The sequence below is a fragment of the Procambarus clarkii genome, chromosome 7, assembly GCF_040958095.1.
Source record: "Procambarus clarkii isolate CNS0578487 chromosome 7, FALCON_Pclarkii_2.0, whole genome shotgun sequence".
In the NCBI taxonomy this organism is placed as follows: domain Eukaryota; kingdom Metazoa; phylum Arthropoda; class Malacostraca; order Decapoda; family Cambaridae; genus Procambarus; species Procambarus clarkii.
In genome coordinates this window covers 19,353,170-19,378,347 of record NC_091156.1, presented here as the reverse complement: position 1 = coordinate 19,378,347, position 25,178 = coordinate 19,353,170, and the positions used below count along the sequence as shown (strand labels likewise).

The 25,178-nt window shown below is 43.2% G+C and overlaps 1 protein-coding gene across 23 annotated transcripts in view; it reads left to right on the top strand.

Moving 5' to 3' along the window:
* LOC123761393 (uncharacterized protein CG45076) overlaps window positions 1-24,499 on the top strand; it is a 148,832-nt gene extending 124,333 nt beyond the window's left edge. For 16 of the 23 annotated variants that reach the window (XM_069313833.1, XM_069313820.1, XM_069313725.1 and 13 more), the window contains 3 exons: window positions 10,514-10,552; window positions 11,126-11,549; window positions 22,975-24,499. In XM_069313833.1, the coding sequence (XP_069169934.1) occupies window positions 10,514-10,552; window positions 11,126-11,549; window positions 22,975-23,141 (630 nt within the window). In that variant the 3' untranslated portion in view covers window positions 23,142-24,499. Of the gene's footprint in view, window positions 1-10,513; window positions 10,553-11,125; window positions 11,571-19,557; window positions 19,605-22,974 lie in introns of all 23 variants that reach the window. The other 7 variants (XM_069313730.1, XM_069313784.1, XM_069313757.1 and 4 more) reach the window with 3 other exon arrangements.
* Window positions 24,500-25,178: the final 679 nt, after the last annotated feature.

The following is a 25,178-nucleotide window of genomic DNA, read 5'->3' as shown; positions in this document are numbered from 1 at the left end:
TCCCAAGTCCACACACCTGGTCCACATGTGTACACCCGGGACAGGTTCACATGTGGACACGGAGGACAGGTATACACGCGTACACAGAGGACAGGTATATATGCGCATACGGAGGACAGGTATATATGCGCATACAGAGGACATATATAAAAGCGTACACGGAAGACAGGTGTACACGGAAGACAGGTGTACACGGGGACAGGTGTACACGGAAGACAGGTGTACACGAGGACAGGTGTACACGGGGGACAGAGGCCTCGCAGCTGAATGGACAGCGCTCGGGGGTCGTAGTCTTTGGGACCCGGGTGCAGACGAGGAGTCACAATAACGTGGCTGAAATAGGGTTCAATTTCCGGGCTCAATTACCGGCCGGGGCAGAAACAAATGGGCAGAGTTTCTTTCACCTGAATCTCCTGTTCACCTAGCAGTAAAAAGGTACCTGGGAGTTATACAGCTAATACGGGCTGCTTCCTGTGTGTGTGTGTGTACTCACCTATTTGTACTCACCTATTTGTGCTTACGGGGGTTGAGCTTTGGCTCTTTGGTCCCACCTCTCAACTGTCAATCAACAGGTGTACAGGTTCCTGAGCCTACTGGGCTCTATCATATCTACACTTGAAACTGTGTAAGGAGTCAGCCTCCACCACATCACTGCCTAATGCATTCCATCCGTTAACTACTCTGACACTGAAAAAGTTCCTTCTAACGTCTCTGTGGCTCATGTGGGTACTTAGTTTCCAACTGTGTCCCCTTGTTCGCGTCCCACCAGTGTTGAATAGTTTATCCTTGTTTACCCGGTCGATTCCCCTGAGGATTTTGTAGGTTGTCATCATGTCTCCCCTTATTCTTCTGTCTTCCAGTGTCGTAAGGTGCATTTCCCGCAGCCTTTCCTCGTAACTCATGCCTCTTAGTTCTGGGACTAGTCTAGTGGCATACCTTTGGACTTTTTCCAGCTTTGTCTTGTGCTTGACAAGGTACGGGCTCCATGCTGGGGCCGCATATTCCAGGATTGGTCTTACATTTGTGGTGTACAAGATTCTGAATGATTCCTAACGCAGGTTCCTGAAAGCTGTTCTGATGTTAGCCAGCCTCGCATATGCCGCAGACGTTAATCTTTTTATGTGGGCTTCAGGAGACAGGTTTGGTGTGATATCAACTCCTAGATCTTTCTGTCTGTTTCATTAAGTACTTCATCTCCTATTCTGTATCCTGTGTCTGGCCGCCTGTTTCCACTGCCTAGTTTCATTACTTTGCACTTACTCGGGTTGAACTTCAACAGATATTTGTTGGACCCTTCACTCAGTCTTTCTAGGTCATCTTGTAGCCTCCTACTATTATCCTCTGTTTCAATCCTCCTCATAATTTTTGCATCATCAGCAAACATTGAGAGAAACGAGTTTATACCCTCTGGGAGATCATTTACATATATCAGAAACAGTATAGGTCCAAGGACTGACCCCTGAGGGACTCCACTCGTAACGTCTCGCCAATCTGAGACCTCACCCCTCACACTGACTCGTTGTCTCCTGTTACTTAGGTACTCCTTTATCCAATGGAGTACCTTCCCTTTCACTCCAGCCTGCATCTCCAGCTTTTTCGCTAGCCTCTTGTGTGTTACTGTATCAAAGGGTTTCTGACAATCCAAAATATGCAGTCTGCCCACCCTTCTCTTTCTTGCCTTATTTTTGTTGCCTGGTCGTAGATTCAAGTAACCCTGTGAGGCAGGACCTGCCATCCCTGAACTCATGTTGATGCCGTATTACAAAGTTCTTTCGGTCCAGATGTTCCACTAGCTTTCTTCGCACAATCTTCTCCATCAGCTTGCATGGTATGCAGGTTAGGGACACTGGTCTGTAGTTCAGTGCCTCCTGTCTATCCCCTTTCTTGTATATCGGGACTACGTTAGCTGATTTCCAAATTTCTGGCAGTTCCCCTGTTGCCAGTGATTTGTTATACACTATGGAGAGTGGTAGGCACAGTTCTTCTGCTCCTTCCTGTAGTATCTAAGGGGAGATTCCATCTGGGCCTATAGCCTTTGTCACATCCAACTCTAGTAAACACTTCCTTACTTCCCCACTGGTAATCTCAAACTCTTCCAGTAGTTCCTGGATAGCTATTCCCTCTCTTATCTCTGGAATTTCTCCTTGCTCTAAGGTGAAGACCTCTTGGAATTTCTTATTCAGTTCCTCACAAACTTCCTTGTCGTTTGTAGTGAATCCTTCTGCCCCTGTCCTTAATTTCATAATCTGTTCCTTTACTGTTGTTTTTCTCCTGATGTGGCTATGCAGCAATTTAGCCTGAGTCTTTGCCTTGCTTGCGATGTCATTTTCGTATTGTCTTTCTGCCTCTGTGTGTGTGTGTGTGTGTGTGTGTGTGTGTGTGTGTGTGTGTGTGTGTGTGTGTGTGTGTGTGTGTGTGTGTGTGTGTGTGTGTTTTAAAGAAAAATATATAAAGTAAACATAATAGAAGAAAAAATTTGGTCGGCTAGAAAGGCGGGGTACAAGAGCTAATAGCTCGATTCCGAAGAAACAAATTTTAATTACTCACGTACACGGGGGGGAGGGACAGGTATACTCACGTACACAGGGGACAGGTATACTCACATACACAGGGGGACAGGTATACTCACGTACACAGGGGACAGGTATACTCACGTACACAGGGGACAGGTATACTCACGTACACAGGGGGACAGGTATACTCACGTACACGGAGGGACAGGTATACTCACGTACACAGGGGACAGGTATACTCACGTACACGGGGGAAACAGGTATACTCACGTACACAGGGGACAGGTATACTCACGTACACGGGGGGGGCAGGTATACTCACGTACACGGGGGACAGGTACACTCACGTACACGGGGGACAGGAATACTCACGTACACGGGGGGACAGGTACACCCACGTACACGGGGGACAGATACACTCACGTACACGGAGGGACAGGTACACTCACGTACACGGGGGACAGGTACACTCACGTACACGGGGGACAGGTACACTCACGTACACGGGGGACAGGCACACTCACGTACACGGGGGGGGACAGGTATACTCACATACACGGGGGGACAGGTATACTCATGTACACGGGTGACAGGTACACTCACGTACACGGGGGACAGGTACACTCACGTACACGGGGGACAGGTACACTCACGTACACGGGGGGACAGGTACACTCACGTACACAAGGAGATAGGTACACTCACGTACACAAGGAGACAGGTATACTCACGTACACAAGGAGACAGGTACACTCACGTACACAAGGAGACAGGTACACTCACGTACACAAGGAGACAGGTATACTCACGTACACAAGGAGACAGGTATACTCACGTACACGGGGAAGACAGGTACAAAATGCAGAACTCACACCAAGGATCACTTTCATGATTGTGTAAGTGTAACGAGGGGAGTTCGCCTGTGGTAGCTTCAATAACCCACACCTCCATCGGCTTCCAGCACTCGGCTCCCAGCACTCGGCTCCCAGCACTCGGCTCCCAGCACCCTCTCAAGGAACCCGCCAAGCTCGGCACTAGCGATGGGCTGATCCTCGGCTATCTTTACCGCTTATAACAGGGCTCGTACTCAGCTCGACACGTACTCTGGGATACCCACACAGCCTATGACAGGTGGTGGGTACCAGGTGTTGACGCAAGTGTCAAACAACGCCCCCCGTCCTATAAAACGTGAAATCCAAAGTGACGCAGGAGGGAGAGCGTGACGCAGTTGGCGTGGAGGAGGTACTGGTTGTGGAGGAGGTACTGGTTGTGGAGGCCTGAGGTGGAAGCCGCCCTGGGTTGCCGTCTTTCTCTAACGTGGCAAAGCAAGAAGCACTTGTTTACGTCTCTCACCAAGGGCCAGATTCACGAAAGCACTTACGCAAGCACTTACAAACGTGTACATCTTTCCTCAATCTTTGACGGCTTTGGTTACATTTATTAAACAATTTACATGCATGAAAACTTCCCATTCAACTGTTGTTATTGTTATAAACAGCCTCCTGGTGCTTCGGAGCTCATTAACTGTTCAATAATTGGAAACAAAGCCGCCAAAGATTGAGAAAAGATGTAAACGTTCGTAAGTGCTTGCGTAAGTGCTTTCGTGAATCTGGCCTCAGATTACGATCATATGTTGACCCAAATCGTTCATGTGCTGACCATATATACACATATTCCCGGTGAATGTTATGAGGTTACTACGCAGTGGGAAGCTTGACAGTCAGGTATATAGTTTATTGCGAGTTGGTCAAGCGGCGTGATGATCCTAGCGAGTAGGTCGTGATGTTTTGACGCGCGCTTCACAATCCCGTGAGTTTTGGCGGTAGGTAAGTGACGTGTTCTGATCTGAAGATACCAGTTATATTGACCTAATAAACACTCCTGTGTGAACTTGCTGCGCTGTGAGCCTGTCCTACTCGAGCGTGTGTAGGGAGGATAAATCTATTATCATATATATGCGACTGTGAGTTTACTAATGCGGCAGTGATATAATTCAGTCCTGTCCAGTGAGATAACGGTCCGGTGCCAGCCAGAGGCTCCAAAGCCCGCTGTATTGCGGCTACAAGATTGGCATCGTGTTTGTCGCCAAGTGTTGTGGGAGATGTTACAAACTCGCTTCAGTCTGATATGTTATGTGTTGTCTTCAAAGTCGATCGCAGTTTTGTATTTAATTGTGAGCTAATCCCACAGTCATGTATATAGTTGAAATTTGACCACAGTCAGGTATGTAGTTGAAATTGGACCACATTCATGCATATATTTCGATCTATGAGCTCACCATGCAGTGAGGCATGTGGTATGTTGTGTTGAAAAACTTGCCCGGTGCAACCAGGTATATATGCAAGGCACCAGTCACATATAAGTTATTTTTTTTTTTTACATTCTCACTCATCGCTAATAATAAAATCGATTATGACTTACTGGCGTATAAACTACAATAGGGTTCCAGATGGCGAAAGAATAGGCAGTTCCTCCTTTCTGCGCTACAAAAGACCACATATCTGTACCTCAGTGCTTACTTTGCTGTATCACAACTTATCTGTACCTCAGTGCTTATGTTGCTGTATCACAACATATCTGTACCTCAGTGCTTATGTTGCTGTATCACAACATATCTGTACCTCAGTGCTTATGTTGCTGTATCACAACATATCTGTACCTCAGTGCTTACGTCGCTGTATCACAACATATCTGTACCTCAGTGCTTATGTTGCTGTATCACAAAATATCTGTACCTCAGTGCTTATGTTGCTGTATCACAACATATCTGTACCTCAGTGCTTACGTCGCTGTATCACAACATATCTGTACCTCAGTGCTTACGTCGCTGTATCACAACATATCTGTACCTCAGTGCTTACGTTGCTGTATCACAACATATCTGTACCTCAGTGCTTATGTTGCTGTATCACAACATATCTGTACCTCAGTGCTTACGTTGCTGTATCACAACATACCTGTTCCTCAGTGCTTCCGTCGCTGTATCACAACATATCTGTACCTCAGTGCTTACGTTGCTGTATCACAACATACCTGTTCCTCAGTGCTTCCGTCGCTGTATCACAACATATCTGTACCTCAGCGCTTACGTTGCTGTATCACAACATATCTGTACCTCAGTGCTTATGTTGCTGTATCACAACATACCTGTTCCTCAGTGCTTCCGTCGCTGTATCACAACAATATGAGCTGACGGTAAGTCTCTACAACATCCAGTGACAGGCTTCTCTACAGGTGGTAAATCCGTCCTTTGATCTGTCGAGACCTTCCAGCTAACTCTTACTTGGTCGCTGCTAAGATCAACAAATCAGCCATATGTCGAAATTCTCTTTTTGTGTGTGCGACTCCCAGAGTGACCCAGCAAGCTGTTGCTACCTGCAGGTTGTCAGTTGGATATTACTATAGTAGCCATAAACGGTCGCTTCAATACTGTTCTCTCCCGTCTACTGGGATCGGGGGTTATATCTTTCTAGACAACCTCGTCTGGCCGCGGCTGCACGCACGCACGCACGCACGCACGCACGCACGCACGCTGCCTGCTTGCGTCAGCACCATGTTATAAACTGGTGTCTGAGGGCAGCAATATATGCAGGATTACATATTGATCAATATATAACGTAATGACGTGATTCACAAGCGCTGTGAGTAATTCCATTACTCACGGGGACTAATGGGACGATGTCCGTGTTTCAGTGTATGTCTTGAGGGCTCTGTTGGCCTGGTTGCTCTACAAGGATAAATAGCTACGTTTTCAAGAGTGCCAATGATCACAACATATATCTTTGTTACAGGTCCTGGCTACAGGTCCTACAGGTCCTGGCTACAGGGTCCTACAGGTCCTGGCTACTGGGTCCTACAGGTCCTGGCTACAGGGTCCTACAGGTCCTGGCTACAGGTCCTACAGGTCCTGGCTACAGGTCCTACAGGTCCTGGCTACAGGTCCTACAGGTCCTGGCTACAGGTCCTACAGGTCCTGGCTACAGGTCCTGACTACAGGTCCTGGCTACAGGTCCTACAGGTCCTGACTACAGGTCCTGGCTACAGGTCCTACGAATCTGCCATTTGTTTCAATTTTTGCCACTTCAAATATTGCTCTCAGGATTTTGTCCTGAATATATTCAGGAGAAGGCGTATATTATCTATACAATATTAATCATTTTTTAATATATTTTTTTAGTATTTATTTCAATAGACATTGATGCTATTTAATAACTGCATGCGTGTCTTGCCTTTCATCCGTATCCACATAAGTAACCTAACTATCAAGAGTTATTTTGCCAAACGGCCAAACAAATTTAGTTATTTTGTTGCGTTAATGAATCTGCGTGTATCGAAAATGATAATTTTTTGGCGGTCTTAATAAAGCTATAAAAGACAGGCCTGGTTTTGCGTACGACAATTTTAGTTAATGATTAAGACGGTATTTGAGTTACTTTCCCGTCACGTAAGGGAAGGCTAGTTAGCTCTGGTTAAGATTGAATAAGGTTTAATTATATGAGGTATCACTGGATTGTTTCCAGCGTAGGATAGACATGCTGGAGTGAGTTTTGGTGGGTGGATATCAGTAGGAGTTGCTTCGTGTTATTATTTTGTTCTCATGTTTCCATACCATATATATTACATTTAATACACGTATTGTTAAATACGTGTTAATATTAAGATAAAATCGGATATAATGTTAAAAGCCGGGAACATCGGAGGGTCCAAAGATTCCTGGAGTCAGAGACTACGTTACGGTAATGTTGGACCACTTTGTAACATGCTTGCGTGAGCGTGATGCCGCTTTACCTAACAGTAGTCAACTCTCTATAGAGCTTAATAACAAAATGTTTTGCGCTTGTGTTCTCTAGATCATGAAATACGGTTGGCTTTAATAAAAATTATGGGGGGAAGAAGATATATATTAAGAAGTAGTTTAATATAATTAACTGCTAGAACAGCATTAGGGCAAAACACTTAAATAATTAGTATGGTGAAATATAACTATTTGTTACTGAACATATTATTATGCATTGTAAAAGGCATGCTTTGGAAATGTGTTGAAACAATTAAGAGCAACTGAGGCAGTTTAAACGCGCTTCTCTTTCAGCTGTTTCAAAAGTTTGCCTTCTATAACCCCCAGTGATATTTTCGGTGAAATACACTTAACCGAGGCAATATACATTCATAAACATTAATATAGTATATAGGCAAATGTTTAGTAAACAGTAATAAGAGTGAGACTGGGAGGAGAGTGTCAGCTGCTAGGTAACCAACTTTCAATACAGTTCACAAGGGATTTTCGGGGGTTCAAGTATGTTTATTGAGATAAGCAATAAATACATCTCAAAGGGATAGAGTAGCTTAGGCTATTTCTACCCCCCCCCCCCCCATTGGGGGGTTACTTCACGGTAATTGTGAAGTAACCACGTATTGAAGCAACCACGTGTGAAGCAACCACGTGTGAAGCAACCACGTGTGAAGCAACCACGTGTGAAGCAACAATCACCATATAAAATGTTCTTCAAACTATGCAACAACACTATGGTACAACATATCATGTTCGCTACTTATGAAAGCTCATCATATGCTTCAATACTCTAGAAAATATTCGCTAATTAGTTTGGGATGTAAATTAGCACTGAGCTGCCCAAACACACTGACACAAACCTTCCGGTATCACAGTAGTCTATAAAATATGCTAAAGAAATACAAGGAACGATATAAGCATACTAGAAGTATGCTGTATGATGAACCTTCTCATGGTAATGTTACAAAGCGAGTTACAAAAGTATTTATGTGTGGTGTACCAAGCTGACTGGCTGAGGTCCTCAGGTATATTACTGGTGCCTTCTTACTCTTAACTATTAAATACCTTGTCTGCTTGCTATAATATATCCATTTTGTTTCAGTTTTTGTGTTAAAGACCCAAACCTTTACATATTATATATATATATATATATATATATATATATATATATATATATATATATATATATATATATATATATATATATATATATATAATATATATATATATATATATATATATATATATATATACATACATACATATATATTTTATATATATATTGCAGTTTTATTTACTTTTTATTCAAAGAGCGCTAATATAATAATGCAAAAAATTTACTAAGATAACCCAAACACTCAGCAGCTTCAAAACAATCAATTTTTCAGGAAAGCCATAACTTTGCTATTAACAAATATCAACTTTGACGACTTCCTAACTAGGCTTAGTGAGGCACGTGATTCTGGATGACATTTGACTAGTTTAAAATTGATTCTTTCTTCGTTAATGGGATCATTGACTCCTTAACATAAACTAATCATGGTAATTCACCTGAATTACACATGACTGTAATGCACTTATTAGCCACTAAGCCAGGATTCATCAAAATATTTACGTGTCCTCTTACGAAACCTGTACATCTTTCCTCAGATCATGTCGGCTTATCTGTGTTTGTTAAACAGTTTACGAACTTCGAAACTTCGCAATCCAAGGTTCTTTCTGTTACAGACAACCGCGTAGCGCTCATTAGCTCGTAAACTCTTAAATAAATTGACTGATAACTGATGAAAGATGTACAGGTTTCGTCCATGGTCACGTAAGTGCTTGAGGTATCTTTGTCTTGCAGACCGTCAAGATTTTATAAGCAGGCGATGAGTCACAATAACGTGGCTGAAGAATGTTGACCAGACCACACACTAGACGGGGAAGGGACGACAACGTTTCGGTCCGTCCTGGACCATTCTCAAGTCGATCGTCAATGGACACAATCGACTTGAGAATGGTCCATTACGGACCGAAACGTCGTCGTCCCTTCACCTTCTAGTGTGTGGTCTGGTCAACAAGGTTTTATAGCTTGTCACATCCAGAATTACTTAAACAAGTTACGCGCTGTAATAAAACCCAATTATGTAGCACAGAGACAATGGCTCCAGACAAGGAAAGCATTGATTAATTCTCATCTTCCGAAACCGGTGCTAGTGGAGAGCATCAAGTGAATATACTCTTGTACTCTAAACTGTCGGAGCTGAGTACGTCCCTCTCTCTTGCTGTGAGTGAATACCTAGCAACGTCTACCTTATAGTGGTCAACTTTCATAGTGCTGGTGTTTGGGCGGCAACATTACTGCCACACACACATCACCACGGAGCTGACCTGGGCTGGGAGAGGGGGTACATGGCCGTAGGATAACCCAAGTAAACCCCCAAACCCAGGTTTCTCTGGGATCTAACTGGCCCTAACCCAGTGTTTTTCAGATTCATCTATCATCAAAACATAGAGCCGGAAGGTTCACGATGAGCAGGTACAAAATACGAACTGTTTCAGTCGGTAAAAATCCGTGTTTTTTTTGTACATTTAAATTTAACTGCTCGACGCTATGTTTCGCGGCGATTCACTTCCAGACATAAACAGAAAATAAATGTAAATCAATATTTTACCTAACTTGTTCTAGGCATAATTATGCACACAAACCCTAACATATAATACAATTAATGTTAAAACTACTCCCAATATATATTATATAATTAATATTTGAGAATTTTGTAATTACATCATTTAAGAGATTCATCCTGTTGCCTGCAAGAGCTACAAGTCTTATAAGTTTTATACGTTTTATGAGTCAGTATAAGAGCTATACTGACCGGCGCTGATAGTCAGTATATGTAGTATTGTCTCAGGATTAATAGTTCATCCTATGGTTAGCTAAGCAATGGTATCTTAAAGACCCAAACTAATCCTTTTAGGTCAGACGCCATTGTTGTTGTTAGTTGAGATTCAGCTACTCGGAACAAAACTTCCACGTAGCACAGGCTACGGTGAGCCCGAGCCCGTAAAAGCCAGACGCGTTTCATATTTTTTTTCATTGTATTCAGCATTTCACTTGCGTATGTCATCCTTGGGAGCCATTGTGGATGTGCTTAGCTGCCAATTGAGTAATGGAATCCTAGAGAAATATCTCTGCTAATCAGTATAACCATCTGTTCCCGTTCAGGACACTGGCCGCGTCCACTTCGACGGCAGTGCTGTTAAGGTGAGACAATTTACCTGTCCACCACACCCACTGTATTTCACAGTAGTCAACGTTGTGGTAATCATTATACCGTCTCAAGGATATCTGATACGATTGTCATTCTTTTCTTTTCTTTTCCAGACAATCTTTTGAGATACTTATTACAATATTTGAAGTTTGGAGACAATGAATTCTTTAACAATATCGCTCTTATAAAGCAGAATTTGCGTTTTGACCATATTTTTATATTTGTGTGCGTGTGTGTGGACGCAGGTAAACTATGTAGTGATGATTCACTCAAGCAGTTAATGCGAATAATATTTTCTCTTTTTAATAGATTTTTTTCTATGCGTCTAGAAAAACATTTTGCATAGAATTTTTTTTGCTATGTTTGATAGTTATAATATTCTACGAGTGCACGATGGCGTATATTTTGACGTTAGTGTTTTTGGGTAGATAATTTTTTGATGGCTTATTTGTGTAGTGGACGTAGGAGGTAGGCGCGGGTGGCCCCCGACTAGGTAGGTGAGCGACTCGTCTTCAGGCGACGTTACCTGTGAAAACATTTCTTTTCTGATCTGACTCTGCCCACAGGCCATTACCGACGGTGCGACTGAGGAGGGAAGTGAGGAGAGGAAGGAGCGCAGGAAGAAGAAGAAGTCTAAGGAGCGCGAGCTGGCCCCGGAGACCTCCGCAGTGGAGGCACCCGCTGACGTATCGGAGGTGGAGCCTGTCTCTGCTCCCACCGAGAGCGAGCCCGCCGCCGCCGCCGCCAACGGCGAGCCTGGCGCCGACGACGACAAGGAACGCAAGAAGCTCGAGAAGAAGAAGAGGAAGGCTGAGCGTGAAGCCGCTGCCAAGGCTGCCATGGAGGCCGAGCTGGCCGCCCTCGCTGCTGCCGAGGCCGAGCTGGCCCGTCTGGAGGCTGAGAGCAGCTCCCTGAAGCCGGATGCCCCTGCCCCGGAGGTCTCCGCCCCTGTTGAGGTAGCCCCTGCTGAGCCCGCTGCTGAGGTGAAAAGTGAGTCCGCTGCTGAAAAATGTGAGTCATCGAGGGAGGTGGTGTGTGAGGTTGTGTGTGTGACGCCTGAGACCCTGGGTGAGCTAGCCCCCTCCACGTCCCCCCTTCAACTTCCCCCACAGGAAGAGCAGGTGCCCCAGCTGACTGAGGAGCCACAAGCTATCCACGAGCCACAACAGGCTGAGGAACCTCCAGTGGAGCCTCAGTTGGAGCCGACTGTGCAGGAACCTCAAGTGGAGGAACCTCAGGTTGAGACTCCAGTGGAGGAACCTCAGGTTGAGACTCCAGTGGAGCCTCCAGTTGAGGAACCTCCATTAGAGGAAGCCAAAGCTGAGGAGGTCCAGATGAAGCCTCCAGCGGAGGTGCCTCAGACTAAGATAGCCCAAGTGGAGGAACCTCAGGTTGAAGAGCCCCAAGTAGAGCCTCCAGTGGAGGAACCCCAGGTTGTGGAACCCCAAACGGAGCCTCCAGTGGAGGCTCAGACGGAGGCAGCGTACGTGGAAGAGTCTGTGGCAGTAGTGGAGGAGCCGCCCCGAATGGTGGTGCGCCGTGCCGCAGGCGGGGATGATGACGCAGGGTGGCTGGATGCCTGGGCCGGGGAGGAGGCGGCCGCTGGCGCCGCCGAGGAGACAGGCCAACACTTAGGTTAGTTGGCGCCGCCGCAAGACGTCTTCACCGTCTCATTCACCACCGCTCCGCCGCCAAGCTCCACGACGTCGTCTTTATTTCTCTATTTTCTTTTTGTTTTTAATCTCTCTCTCTCTCTCTCTCTCTCTCTGTCTCCCTTCCTCTCCCATCCCGTCCCTCCAGTCCTTCCCAGTGCGTGCAGACGCCCCAACACGCGCGGGTCACCTCTGAAGTCAATAAAAGCAATGTTTACATTTGGTCAAGTTGTTGGGGCGTGTGTTGCGTGCGTCAGCTGGTGGCCGCGACGGGAAATAGCGGCCGAGACCCGGAACATGGCGGCTGTGGATTACCATCACCAGCAATAATACTCAAACGTGAATCTGATAGCTTTCCGGCTCGTTATGTTCCTGGTTGAAAGCCTCAACTATTTTTCAGTCCAATGGCCATATTTGCATGTTTTTCTCGGTACAACTGAGGTTAGAGTATTCTCATCTCTGCCCCAAATAAATACAAAAATGCACAAATTCTTAAATTTTCTAGTAGATATATAATTCAAAATGCTCTTACTCATGGGCCATTTTTAAACAAAAAATAGCATATAATAAATTTATTAAAAAGTGAAATGCAAACACATAAAATTCTATCATTTCAAGTGGCAGTCAGCGCACAAGTCAATATTAAAATAAAACGTCAATCCAATTTGGCCACATAGCACTCTGATTTGCCAAGCACAGTGCCTATGGCCGGCTGGCTGCCACAGAAGCTTAAACTGTACAACCACATGACAGACAGAGATGAGGAGCCCTCTTCCCCACCTCACTAAACAAAGGCTTTCTATAACAGCCTTATTAACATAATCTCAAGGGCGATGTTTGAGGTCAGTCCAAGATGGCTCCAAACGTCTCTCTTGGGAAGATGTTAAGTTTCCCCCTGAACGGTAACGACATTATGCATGTCTGAAAGGTGGGACGGCACGGAGATGATCGGGCAATTTTACACTGACGACTAAGGGGAGGCATTGTGCGTTTCAGGGGTCGTTTTAAAGCTTGGCTTTTATACCACATTGGTGCTGGGAAGACGATACCTGGTACTCTGAGACGTACACTAGTTGATGCCCGGGAGACGATACCTGGTACTCTGAGACGTACACTAGTTAATGTACTTAATATCGAGCTATAAGACATTCTGAATAAAGCGAACTTTCAAATAATTTCCTCTAAATACACTGATTTCAGCACTAATTATAATAATTGTTTTCCGTTCAGGAGACCAGTTCCCGGTGCTGGGACGAAGCAGTTATTTTGGTTTAGATCATCTTGTACCACAGACGTGACCATTCATTGACAATGGTAACCAGAATGTACACTTTCTCGTTTGTCTTAAAATAGCAGGCCTCCTGCAGTCTCGGGAGACCATGGAGTTGCGCTCAGGTGGTCGGAGCAAGATGCTGCTTCTGGAAATTATCCTTTCTAAGACTCCTCATAGCATGGTCGATAGAGCGTCGGCCTCACACACGTGGGGTCCACGGTTCGAGCCCCATACAACCCAAGTGAATGGAATGTTTATTTCCACGGATGACAATATATATATATATATATATATATATATATATTAGTATATTTTGGTAGCAGTCTTTCCTGTAGACATATATTATTAAATATGACCGAAAAAGTAAGATTAATAATTCTAACACGAATTTTCTCAATCTTTCGTACATTACGCTTCACTGTTGGAGGTAAATCAAAAATCACTTCTCCAAAATTCATTTTTATTTCTAGTCTGACGCGACACGGGCGCGTTTCGTAAAACTTATTACATTTTCAAAGACTTCACAAATACACAACTGATTAGAACTTGCGTTTCCCTGATTTTATATCTACATTTTGAGTGAGGTGGGAAGGGTGATGTGGCATTACATTTGAGTGAGGTGGGAAGGGTGATGTGGCATTACATTTGAGTGAGGTGGGAAGGGTGATGTGGCATTAACACAAGACAGAACACTAGGGGATATTAATAGGGTATTAAAAGTATCAACACAAGACAGAACAGAAACAATGGGTATTGAATAGAAGTGTTTGTAGAAAGCCTATTGGTCCATATTTCTTGATGCTTCTATATTGGAGCGGAGTCTTGAGGTGGGTAGAATATAGTTGTGCAATAATTGGCTGTTGATTGCTGGTGTTGACTTCTTGATGTGTAGTGCCTCGCAAACGTCAAGCCGCCTGCTATCGCTGTATCTATCGATGATTTCTGTGTTGTTTACTAGGATTTCTCTGGCGATGGTTTGGTTATGGGAAGAGATTATATGTTCCTTAATGGAGCCCAGTTGTTTATGCATCGTTAAACGCCTAGAAAGAGATGTTGTTGTCTTGCCTATATACTGGGTTTTTTGGAGCTTACAGTCCCCAAGTGGGCATTTGAAGGCATAGACGACGTTAGTCTCTTTTAAAGCGTTCTGTTTTGTGTCTGGAGAGTTTCTCATGAGTAGGCTGGCCGTTTTTCTGGTTTTATAGTAAATCGTCAGTTGTATCCTCTGATTTTTGTCTGTAGGGATAACGTTTCTATTAACAATATCTTTCAGGACCCTTTCCTCTGTTTTATGAGCTGTGGAAAAGAAGTTCCTGTAAAATAGTCTAATAGGGGGTATAGGTGTTGTGTTAGTTGTCTCTTCGACCAAGAGATGGCTTCCTGAACCTTGCAGGAATTAACCTCACTGAGGACCAAGTCACTCTCCTAAATCTGGGCATAAACTGTCATGTTATGTCCAGACCGAGTGAAATGGCCCGGAAAGTAGAGTTGGAAATTCTGTTGGACGACATATTCGACCTCGAGACACAAAAGAAGGTCACTACCAAAGATACCTTACAAGCAGAACTTATTGCAGAAGGAGGAAAGAATCGAGGCAACTACAGAAGCACCATACTGTCCCCCGAGCTTAAAGCGGCAGCTAAAAGCCTTCGTGAGAACAAGGAGATAGTTGTCAGGAGAGGTGACAAGTCGCCAATATATGTCATTCTTAAAAAAGACGAATATCTAGCGAAAATGAACATCATACTCTCTGACCAAACTAAGTTCCAAAGGGTAACGAAGGACACTACAGCCGAATTAAAAGCAAAGGTCAACAAACTGATCGAAACTGTGAACGCCAAGAAATCCGGACTCCACCTGCCAAAGATCATTGGGGAATATAAACCTGGATATGCGTATGGAAACGTCAAGACGCACAAGCCTGGAAACCCACTTCGGCCAATCATTAGCCAGATACCCACACCCACGTACAGACTGGCGAAGCGACTCAACGGCCTGCTGACTCCTTATGTTCCTTGCGCCTTCAGCCTGAAGTCTCCAAAGGAATTTGTGGACTTACTGCGGGGCGCACGGGCCACAGGGATAAGAGCCTCGTTGGACGTAGAATCGCTGTTTACCAACGTACCTGTGGACGAGACAATCGGAATGATAGCCGACAGAGTGTATCGTGATCCAGCCTGTACTCCTCTTGACATGCCAGAAAGTATTCTGAGGAAACTACTCCAAGCTTGTACTAAAGAGGCACCCTTCTTGAGCCCGGATGGGCACATGTATAAGCAAGTAGATGGGGTCGCCATGGGTTCTCCCCTAGGTGTCCTGTTTGCAAACTTCTACATGGGTACCATCGAGCAAAAAGTCTTAGTCGACATGAACTTGAAACCGGCCATATACTGCAGGTATGTTGACGACATTTTTACACAGGTACCTGATGTCAGACATCTGCAGGAGCTGAAGGAGGCATTTGAGCAGAGTTCCGTGCTGCGTTTCACTTACGAGATGGAAAAGGATGGGAAGCTGCCTTTTCTAGATGTAACAGCCAAGGAAAAGGGCGGAGGTTTCCACACTGCAGTCTACACAAAGGAAACAAACATAGGAATGTGCCTAAATGCCAACAGCGACTGCCCTGACAGGTACAAGAGGAGTGTTGTTAACGCATACGTCGACCGTGCTCTCAGCCACAGCTCAGAATGGAAGCAAGTCGACGAAGAACTCTGTAGGGTAAGGCAGGTCCTAGTCAATAACGGCTTCTCCAATGGTTTCATCGAAGACATCATAAGAAGGAAAGTGAAAAGCCATGCAACCTCCGAAGAGACAACTAACACAACACCTATACCCCCTATTAGACTATTTTACAGGAACTTCTTTTCCACAGCTCATAAAACAGAGGAAAGGGTCCTGAAAGATATTGTTAATAGAAACGTTATCCCTACAGACAAAAATCAGAGGATACAACTGACGATTTACTATAAAACCAGAAAAACGGCCAGCCTACTCATGAGAAACTCTCCAGACACAAAACAGAACGCTTTAAAAGAGACTAACGTCGTCTATGCCTTCAAATGCCCACTTGGGGACTGTAAGCTCCAAAAAACCCAGTATATAGGCAAGACAACAACATCTCTTTCTAGGCGTTTAACGATGCATAAACAACAGGGCTCCATTAAGGAACATATAATCTCTTCCCATAACCAAACCATCGCCAGAGAAATCCTAGTAAACAACACAGAAATCATCGATAGATACAGCGATAGCAGGCGGCTTGACGTTTGCGAGGCACTACACATCAAGAAGTCAACACCAGCAATCAACAGCCAATTATTGCACAACTATATTCTACCCACCTCAAGACTCCGCTCCAATATAGAAGCATCAAGAAATATGGACCAATAGGCTTTCTACAAACACTTCTATTCAATACCCATTGTTTCTGTTCTGTCTTGTGTTGATACTTTTAATACCCTATTAATATCCCCTAGTGTTCTGTCTTGTGTTAATGCCACATCACCCTTCCCACCTCACTCAAATGTAATGCCACATCACCCTTCCCACCTCACTCAAATGTAATGCCACATCACCCTTCCCACCTCACTCAAAATGTAGATATAAAATCAGGGAAACGCAAGTTCTAATCAGTTGTGTATTTGTGAAGTCTTTGAAAATGTAATAAGTTTTACGAAACGCGCCCGTGTCGCGTCAGACTAGAAATAAAAATGAATTTTGGAGAAGTGATTTTTGATTTACCTCCAACAGTGAAGCGTAATGTACGAAAGATTGAGAAAATTCGTGTTAGAATTATTAATCTTACTTTTTCGGTCATATTTAATAATATATATATATATATATATATATATACACACACACACACTTAAAGCTATAGCGTTGTAATTTTGAAATTTTACAAATAATTTCTAATGCATTTTTAACATTTTTGTCTTGTTTTAAAGAAAACTGTAATGTATTCATTAATTTCATAATAGTAAATGCAAACTCAAGCGTTTGAGCTAATATTTGCAATTAATTAATATTCCATAATCGAAAAAAAAAAAATTAGTAGTAACGACTTTGAAACTCGGCTGTCAATAATGTCACGAAGGCAATTAATCCAGACTTCATCAAAAGCCGTTTCGTTCGTTCCAAGTTTCGTTCCTCCCTTTATTAAAGTTTCGATTGATCTAAGTTTGGTTTGTTTCTGCCCACAACTTACACGTTGATCCTTTCTTCCCCAACTCGCGTGCTTAAAACCATTAAGTTTTTATTTCATGTTCCATTTGATAGTTACATATACTGTACATATATATTTGTTTTTAATTTAAGGGATTGTAATTCCTTGTTTCAGCCACAAATGACTCAATGTAAATTATCACGAGTCAGTTTAATTTTTGACACGTTTCATCTTTAGCAAAATTCATTTATCTTTTTATATATTATTCATCCGTTAACGAGACATTCCCGTTTGGTTCAATGGATCGAAAGCGACACCTCGATAATTCAGCAAAATTTTCTCCAATATATTGAGTTGAAATAAAAAAAAGTTCAAATCTGTTTTAATTTTCACCACTTGAATCGGGCAATTAACTAGTAACAGGTGTCAAACTTGAGTTGTCAAACTTCTACACCACCCGCTCCTCACCTCAAGTTAGGCTACCAAGTTCTAAGGTCGCAAGAACTCAAACATTTCAAAACCCTAAAAATAGGCTATTCACAATCCCATTGACTGAGCTGTCTTGATCGGCAGCAGCTCCAGTTATTACTTCACCTTCCGGACTGGAACTCTGGTTGAAAATATGACTGAAACAAGGAATGTCTATTGCTAATGCAATGGTGTTAGCTTCAGTAGTACTGAGATAAGGGCAAGTGCTGTGGCTACAGCCCTCCACCGTTACCACTGGTCACAGTTGGGGTAGCTGCAGCCCTCCAACGTTACCATTGGTCACAGTTGGGGTTGCTGCAGCCCTCCAGCGTTACCATTGGTCACAGTTGGGGTTGCTGCAGCCCTCCAACGTTACCATTGGTCACATTTGGGGTTGCTGCCGCCCTCCAGCGTTACCATTGGTCACAGTTGGGGTTGCTGCAGCCCTCCAGCGTTACCACTGGTCACAGTTGGGGTTGCTACAGCCCTCCAACGTTACCATTAGTCACAGTTGGGGTTGCTACAGCCCTCCAGCGTTACCACTGGTCACAGTTGGAGCTTGAGTAAGATATAGGTTATAGTGACATATATATAAGATACGGGCACGTCAGAGGACAGTTTCTAAGGGTAGCCTTCGTTCTCGTTCGCCCTGTAGCTGGTGAGCCTAGCTTGGCCAAAAGGAAATTGCTATCTGCTACCTCCAAGATTCTCGCTGTAGGGGCATTTTTTCGCTCACATAAAACACAGAAGAAGCCATCAGGTATGTTCGAACTACAGTAGATGTGATTAACAACACAATTGCGAACCCTTTCAATTCTAAAATTTACTGCTGTTTATGCAAAAAAAAATTGCACAGCTTGCGTGAGTTTATTTAATAAGAGGACTCAAGATTAGCCGTGAAAATTCGATCGTTACTCAAGAAAAGTTTATGATTTTCCCTAGACGTGACAGAAGATAAGATTTGTGACTCGGTACGGGAGGTCCCGTCACCTGTCTGCTGTATTCTTGAAGCTGTTGTCCTCTGTCATCCAGCAATTGCAACTGGACAAAAGACTACGAAAATCCTTATATACCGGATTTCAATGACTATAAGCACTAAGACTGGCGATGAATTAATTTTTTATTAAAATAAACTAAGTCTCCTCTAATGTTCATGACCAAATTTAATCAGTTACGTGCACTGGGGTGTCTGTAGGGATTGTGAACACGTGTCAAGGTAATAATTCAGTGCAAATCGTTTCTCTAGACAAAGGGAAGAGAACCTCAGCTCCCTCTTGACGTGCCGTCTCAACCAGCATTGTCATATGTTGTTTAGATATATATGTAGTGAATAGAGACTTTGTAAGTTTGATATAATTTGATACGATTATAGATGATTAACAACAACGAAAAAAGGAATATGTGGTCCGCATGCTTTAACCATTTCTTGTTACTTTGTTTTAGCTGAGTAGAAGCTGTAGTTAGCTTATCTTTCTACGGAGCTCTTGTGGGTATGTATTACTCGTGTATTTAGTATTTGTCATATTAAAGATTCTTCCCTTATTTCTTACATATTTGTTCTAAGTGGTCACGTGTGTGTGTGTGGCTGTCTCGAGATCAGTAACTCTCAGTGCTTCATGTCACTGGGATTAAGTTATTCTTAAGTTTATTGTCACAGTGAAATTGGATTATTTTCTTGAGTTTGTGTCTATGTTTGACTGTTCTTGAGTTACATGCTTGTGAAATATAAGTTAATTATTGAGTTTCAAGTCTTAGTTACTGATTCAAAACTTGAGTTGCATGTCTCGGTCACCGAGAAACTATATTATTCTTCAGTTTCATTGTTGATTTGAGACATTTTTCTTCCGTTCCATTTCTGTCACTGAGAGACATTTCTTCCCTTGAGTTCCTCTTCCGTCACTGTGTTCACACTAATGTTGGAGCGGTCTCACAGGCGTGCTTGAGACCAGCCTTGAGATCCACCTGTCTGTCAACGTTCCTAGAGACACATAATCCCAACTAAACATGTCGCCCCCCAACCCATATTCCCCCAGAGAACAATAGTTTCCTAATCGCTTCGGCATGATCACTTATGCTAACAGTGATTTCATGATCTGAAATTTTTGGAAATAACTTTTTTAAATAATATGAAAGTGGATTTACATACATAATTCTCAAACCTATTTTTGTCATTCCCTTTTGATTAGCCCAAAAGTCTTGTTCTCTTTTTTTTTTTTATTTTCATTTTTTTTTTTTTGTAATGTGAATCCACACCTTCCTCTCTATTTTTGTATCTGTAGTTACTGTTTGTTGACATCTTGCCACCCCTGTGCCCGCGTCACCATTCATTCTCATATAAATCAATGATAAGTTTAAACTCTGATGCTTTAATATATATAATACTTGCTGAGCCCTTCACTGTGGACTTGCATACAAGTATGCTTAAGCTGAGACAAACTTGTCTGCTCTCAGAATACTGCTCACTACATACAATATATATATATATATATATATATATATATATATATATATATATATATATATATATATATATATATATATATATATATATAATGTGTGTATGTGTGTGTGATCTTCCGACGACATATTACACCTTTTAAATTCAGAGTCATATTTCGTATTTGGATTAGGAACAGTAATTATAAACTACAGCCAACTTTAAACTACATGTACATATTAAACCTGAATATAGCAGGATAATTTTAAGGTTAAAACTAATATAAATAAAGATATTAAGATTTCAGGACATATGAATAAAGAGCAGCCTCACTCGGAGCTCTACTCTTTATGCCTCAACATTCTCATCAGTCTTAACGTGACGTGTTAACGTACTAATGCTCTATAGAGTCAATACGAGCGTCATGAGGTATAAAGAGTAGAATCTCTCGAGGCTAATCTAAGAATAACAAGTGTTTGATCCTTAGCAGGTCACAAATCAGACAAGATGCAAGGGTCTTGTAGCATCAAAACCCTTATCCTAACACTTATTTTTTGGGGGAGGGTTTCTCCATTTATAAATTAGCCCATTACGATTCACCTTCAAATAATTTACCACATACCAAGGTGATGGGACACTAATTACCACCACCACCGGGATTACTCTCATACCCTCGTAGCTACATCTACGAGGCATTGTTTTAATATTGTATGCCCTTTCCTGATGTCTTTCCACTGAACACATGCAACAGTGAGTTGAGTTCATATGATTGTTCAGTGTATCATTACTCTGGCAACACGGACACAGTTACACGGTAACAACTCAACGGTAAATGGTGGGTTGGTCACTCTACGGGATCACACGGGCTGGTCACTCTGGGGGATCACACGGGTTGGTCACTCTGGGGGATCACACGGACTGGTCACTCTGGGGGATCACACGGGCTGGTCACTCTGGGGGATCACACGGGTTGGTCACTCTGGGGGATCACACGGGTTGGTCACTCTGGGGATCACATGGGTTGGTCACTCTGGGGGATCACACGGGTTGGTCACTCTGGGGGATCACACGGGTTGGTCACTCTGGGGATCACATGGGTTGGTCACTCTAGGGGATCACACGGGTTGGTCACTCTGGGGGATCACACGAGTTGGTCACACTGGGGGATCACACGGGCTGGTCACTCTGGGGGTCACACGGGTTGGTCACTCTGGGGGTCACACGGGCTGGTCACTCTGGGGATCACATGGGTTGGTCACTCTAGGGATCACACGAGCTGGTCACACTGGGGGATCACACGGGCTGGTCACTCTGGGGGTCACACGGGCTGGTCACTCTGGGGGTCACACGGGCTGGTCACTCTGGGGGTCACACGGGCTGGTCACCCTATGGGACAAACACCACAGACACAAGACACAACAAAATCCTCCCTCCACTGGCATGTTTGTAATACACACGTGTATTACACACGTGTATTACACACGTGTATTAACTGTCGTCGACTTCAAGCTGGAAGCTGCAGAGTTTTCCCTGTTAGTTAATTCTAACTTAAATCTATAAATATAAAACAATGACGCAAGAAATGTATTAATTTTTTATGAACAAGATTCTCTTAAGGACTCAACTCATTATATAGTGTACACAATATGAATATAATTAGCAATACAATTTTTATAATACAGATTGACTAACAAAGAGCAGCCTAATTACCTGATTACATTTTTTTTTATTTTTTAAGTGTATCAAAAGCGAGATTGTTAACATTGGAGGGTGAGGCTGTGTTATGAGTGAGGGGTGAGTGAGGCTGTGGTATGAGTGTGGTGTGAGGGAGGCTGGGTGTTATGAGTGTGAGGTGAGGGAGGCTGGGTGTTATGAGTGAGGTGTGAGGGATGAGACCGTGAACACAGCCACAATACACAATTAACAAGACAACACCCACAGGTTCAGTACTCACCTCTACAAGTGACCCAGCGCCTGGCCCTGAAGCCTCAGTCATCCGGTCATAACACAACGATGTTATGTTAAGATTCACCTGAGTTAAAACTAACAAAGAATTAAAAATTCCCCAAGTAAATCCCAGAATTTAATTAAGATATCCACAAATTAATATTAAATAGATATTCAACAGCGAACGCAGCATGATCCTATATTTAATTTCATTTGATATTAAGTGTCATCTTAAGAATCTTTTTGGACTGATAACAATCCTTTTGCCAATTTTAAGTGGTCAAAACCCTACACAATTTTTTTTTAAGAGTTGTGATTGCTATATCCCTTATATGTTTACGAGTGAGCAAAGTCAAAGCCCCATTTTCTTTGTTCGTCCCCATGTTGTGTTTGTTCAGTAACAGCTGAGGCCGTCCCTTAGTCCCTTCCTCTTGCCGCCCACGACAAATACACGACGAGGATGTTCGCTTTTCTAGGAACAGAAGTGAGCGACGACCTGGCCACCACGACCATCAGAGCTGAGGCCGGGCAGGAGGAGCCAGACGCCGCCGCAGACGCCGCTGCCGACGCCGCCGCCGCCGCCGCAGACACCCTGACCACTGGCGTCACCCCCACCAGGTTGGGTGAGGAGCCTCTGCAGTAGAAGTCAACAAAAGCCTCGCCACACCACCAACATCCTCCCCTCCACTCTCTTATGGATTCTATCGCAAATCATTAGCGGCATTTAATGATTTATTTTATGATTTTTTATTATATTTTTTGTTGGTTTAATGCCATCTTAATTTCTCCACTATGCACCCTAAACACATATTTAGTATTTCTTAGTTCTTGCACATATCTGAAGGCTAAAGGAAACTTGAGATTCAGACCATTTATAAAAAGTCATCCAGAGAGAAATGTCGAGTTTTGTTCCTAAGTCGGATTAGCGTCACTTTTTGTCCATCCTAATAATCAATATTTTAACATCATTTAAAGGCACTACAAATGATTTAGTTCCTCCTCTAACAGAGTCGAGAGAATGGTGTTCTGTAATTCTCATTTTCTATTGTAGAGCGTGACACCTATGTACTGGGATGTCGCTACCTTAGCCTGATAACGTTGTATTCTAGCATTACTGGTTCTCTAATTCGTTATTTTGGGCCAAACTTCTTTAACACACACACACACACACATTCACACACACGAGGGGAATATTATTGGTTGTTTAAATATAGCTCATCTCATTAAACGCTTTCTCTGTGTAAGGTCAAAATATCTGTATGCAAATTTAATAGCTTGTAATCACGAGAGCGAGATAAACTACAATTAGATAATGGCATGCAAGAGAGGAGTTCTGTTCGGATGTAGCTTTATACTGTCAACTTACCATACGGTTGTGTGCTGTCTTGCCTGATTTCTTACCTCCAACTTGAGTACCAGTTCAAGTTAGGCTACACATTGCTCGATGTTACAGTCGGGATATTGTAACGAAACAAACTGTACTTACTCATGCCGTGGACTAAGAAACAGGGTTGTACATGTTTTCTATGTATCGCTGTATCTTGTAAGTAATGAGTGATGTATTTATGCACAGTTAGGACACTAGCCTCATCAGGAAACCGTTGTAAATACCACAGGGGAGAAGGGGGGGGGGGCACTGCGCGTGCGCGTCCCCTGGAATCTCACACAACACAATGTCTTACACCCGGTGGCCAGGTCCCTGGATGGACAGAGGGACAGACGGAGGGACAGGCAGGGATAGTGCTCTTAACTGTGACACTGTGACGTATATTTTTAAATCGACTGGAAGTATATAAAACATAGGAAGGTTCCAATTTGCCACTAATTAGCTTTTTCGAAGAAACACAAATCTAGACTTCTAATTTTTAGCTGGAAATGACGATATTGTGATTCAATTTTATGACTTTCTGTTGCAACGGGTTCAATATTTTGTCTGTTTAATCTCCTCCCTGAGAACTGTGTCCTGTTCACAATAAAAATATTAAACTCAACAGCTTTTAAGTTTTTGTTTATATTTTTGCCTTTTCTTATTTATATATAGCATGACTGTTTTTACCAAATAATTAAGTTTACAAAAAATCATAGAACATTATTTACCTATAGTGTAGTGATGAACCCCACACACACACTAGGTATACACTATACAACACAGTGTGAGTTTACAATACAAACTTGCACTCACTCCAGTACACACACTCACCTCACACTCATCCCAGTACACACTCACACTCACCTCAGACTCACCCCAGTACACACTCACACTCACCTCAGACTCACCCCAGTACACACTCACACTCACCTCAGACTCACCCCAGTACACACTTGCACTCATCCCAGCACACACTCTCACTCACCCCAGCACTCACACTCTGCAGCTGATGCTGTAGCCTGATGCTTTATACACTTTAATAAGAGTAGAGTGTAATCTAATTATAAGATACATGTAAGAAAAATAAAGCTGAAATTATACAGCATAGCACGAGGGTTATAGGGTCCCTGGCACTGTGCTTCACCTGGCACTGTGCTTCACCTGGCACTGTTCTTTACTTGGCACTGTGCTTCACCTGGCACTGTGCTTTACTTGGCACTGTGCTTCACCTGGCACTGTGCTTTACCTGGCACTGTGCTTCACCTGGCACTGTGCTTTACTTGGCACTGTGCTTCACCTGGCACTGTGCTT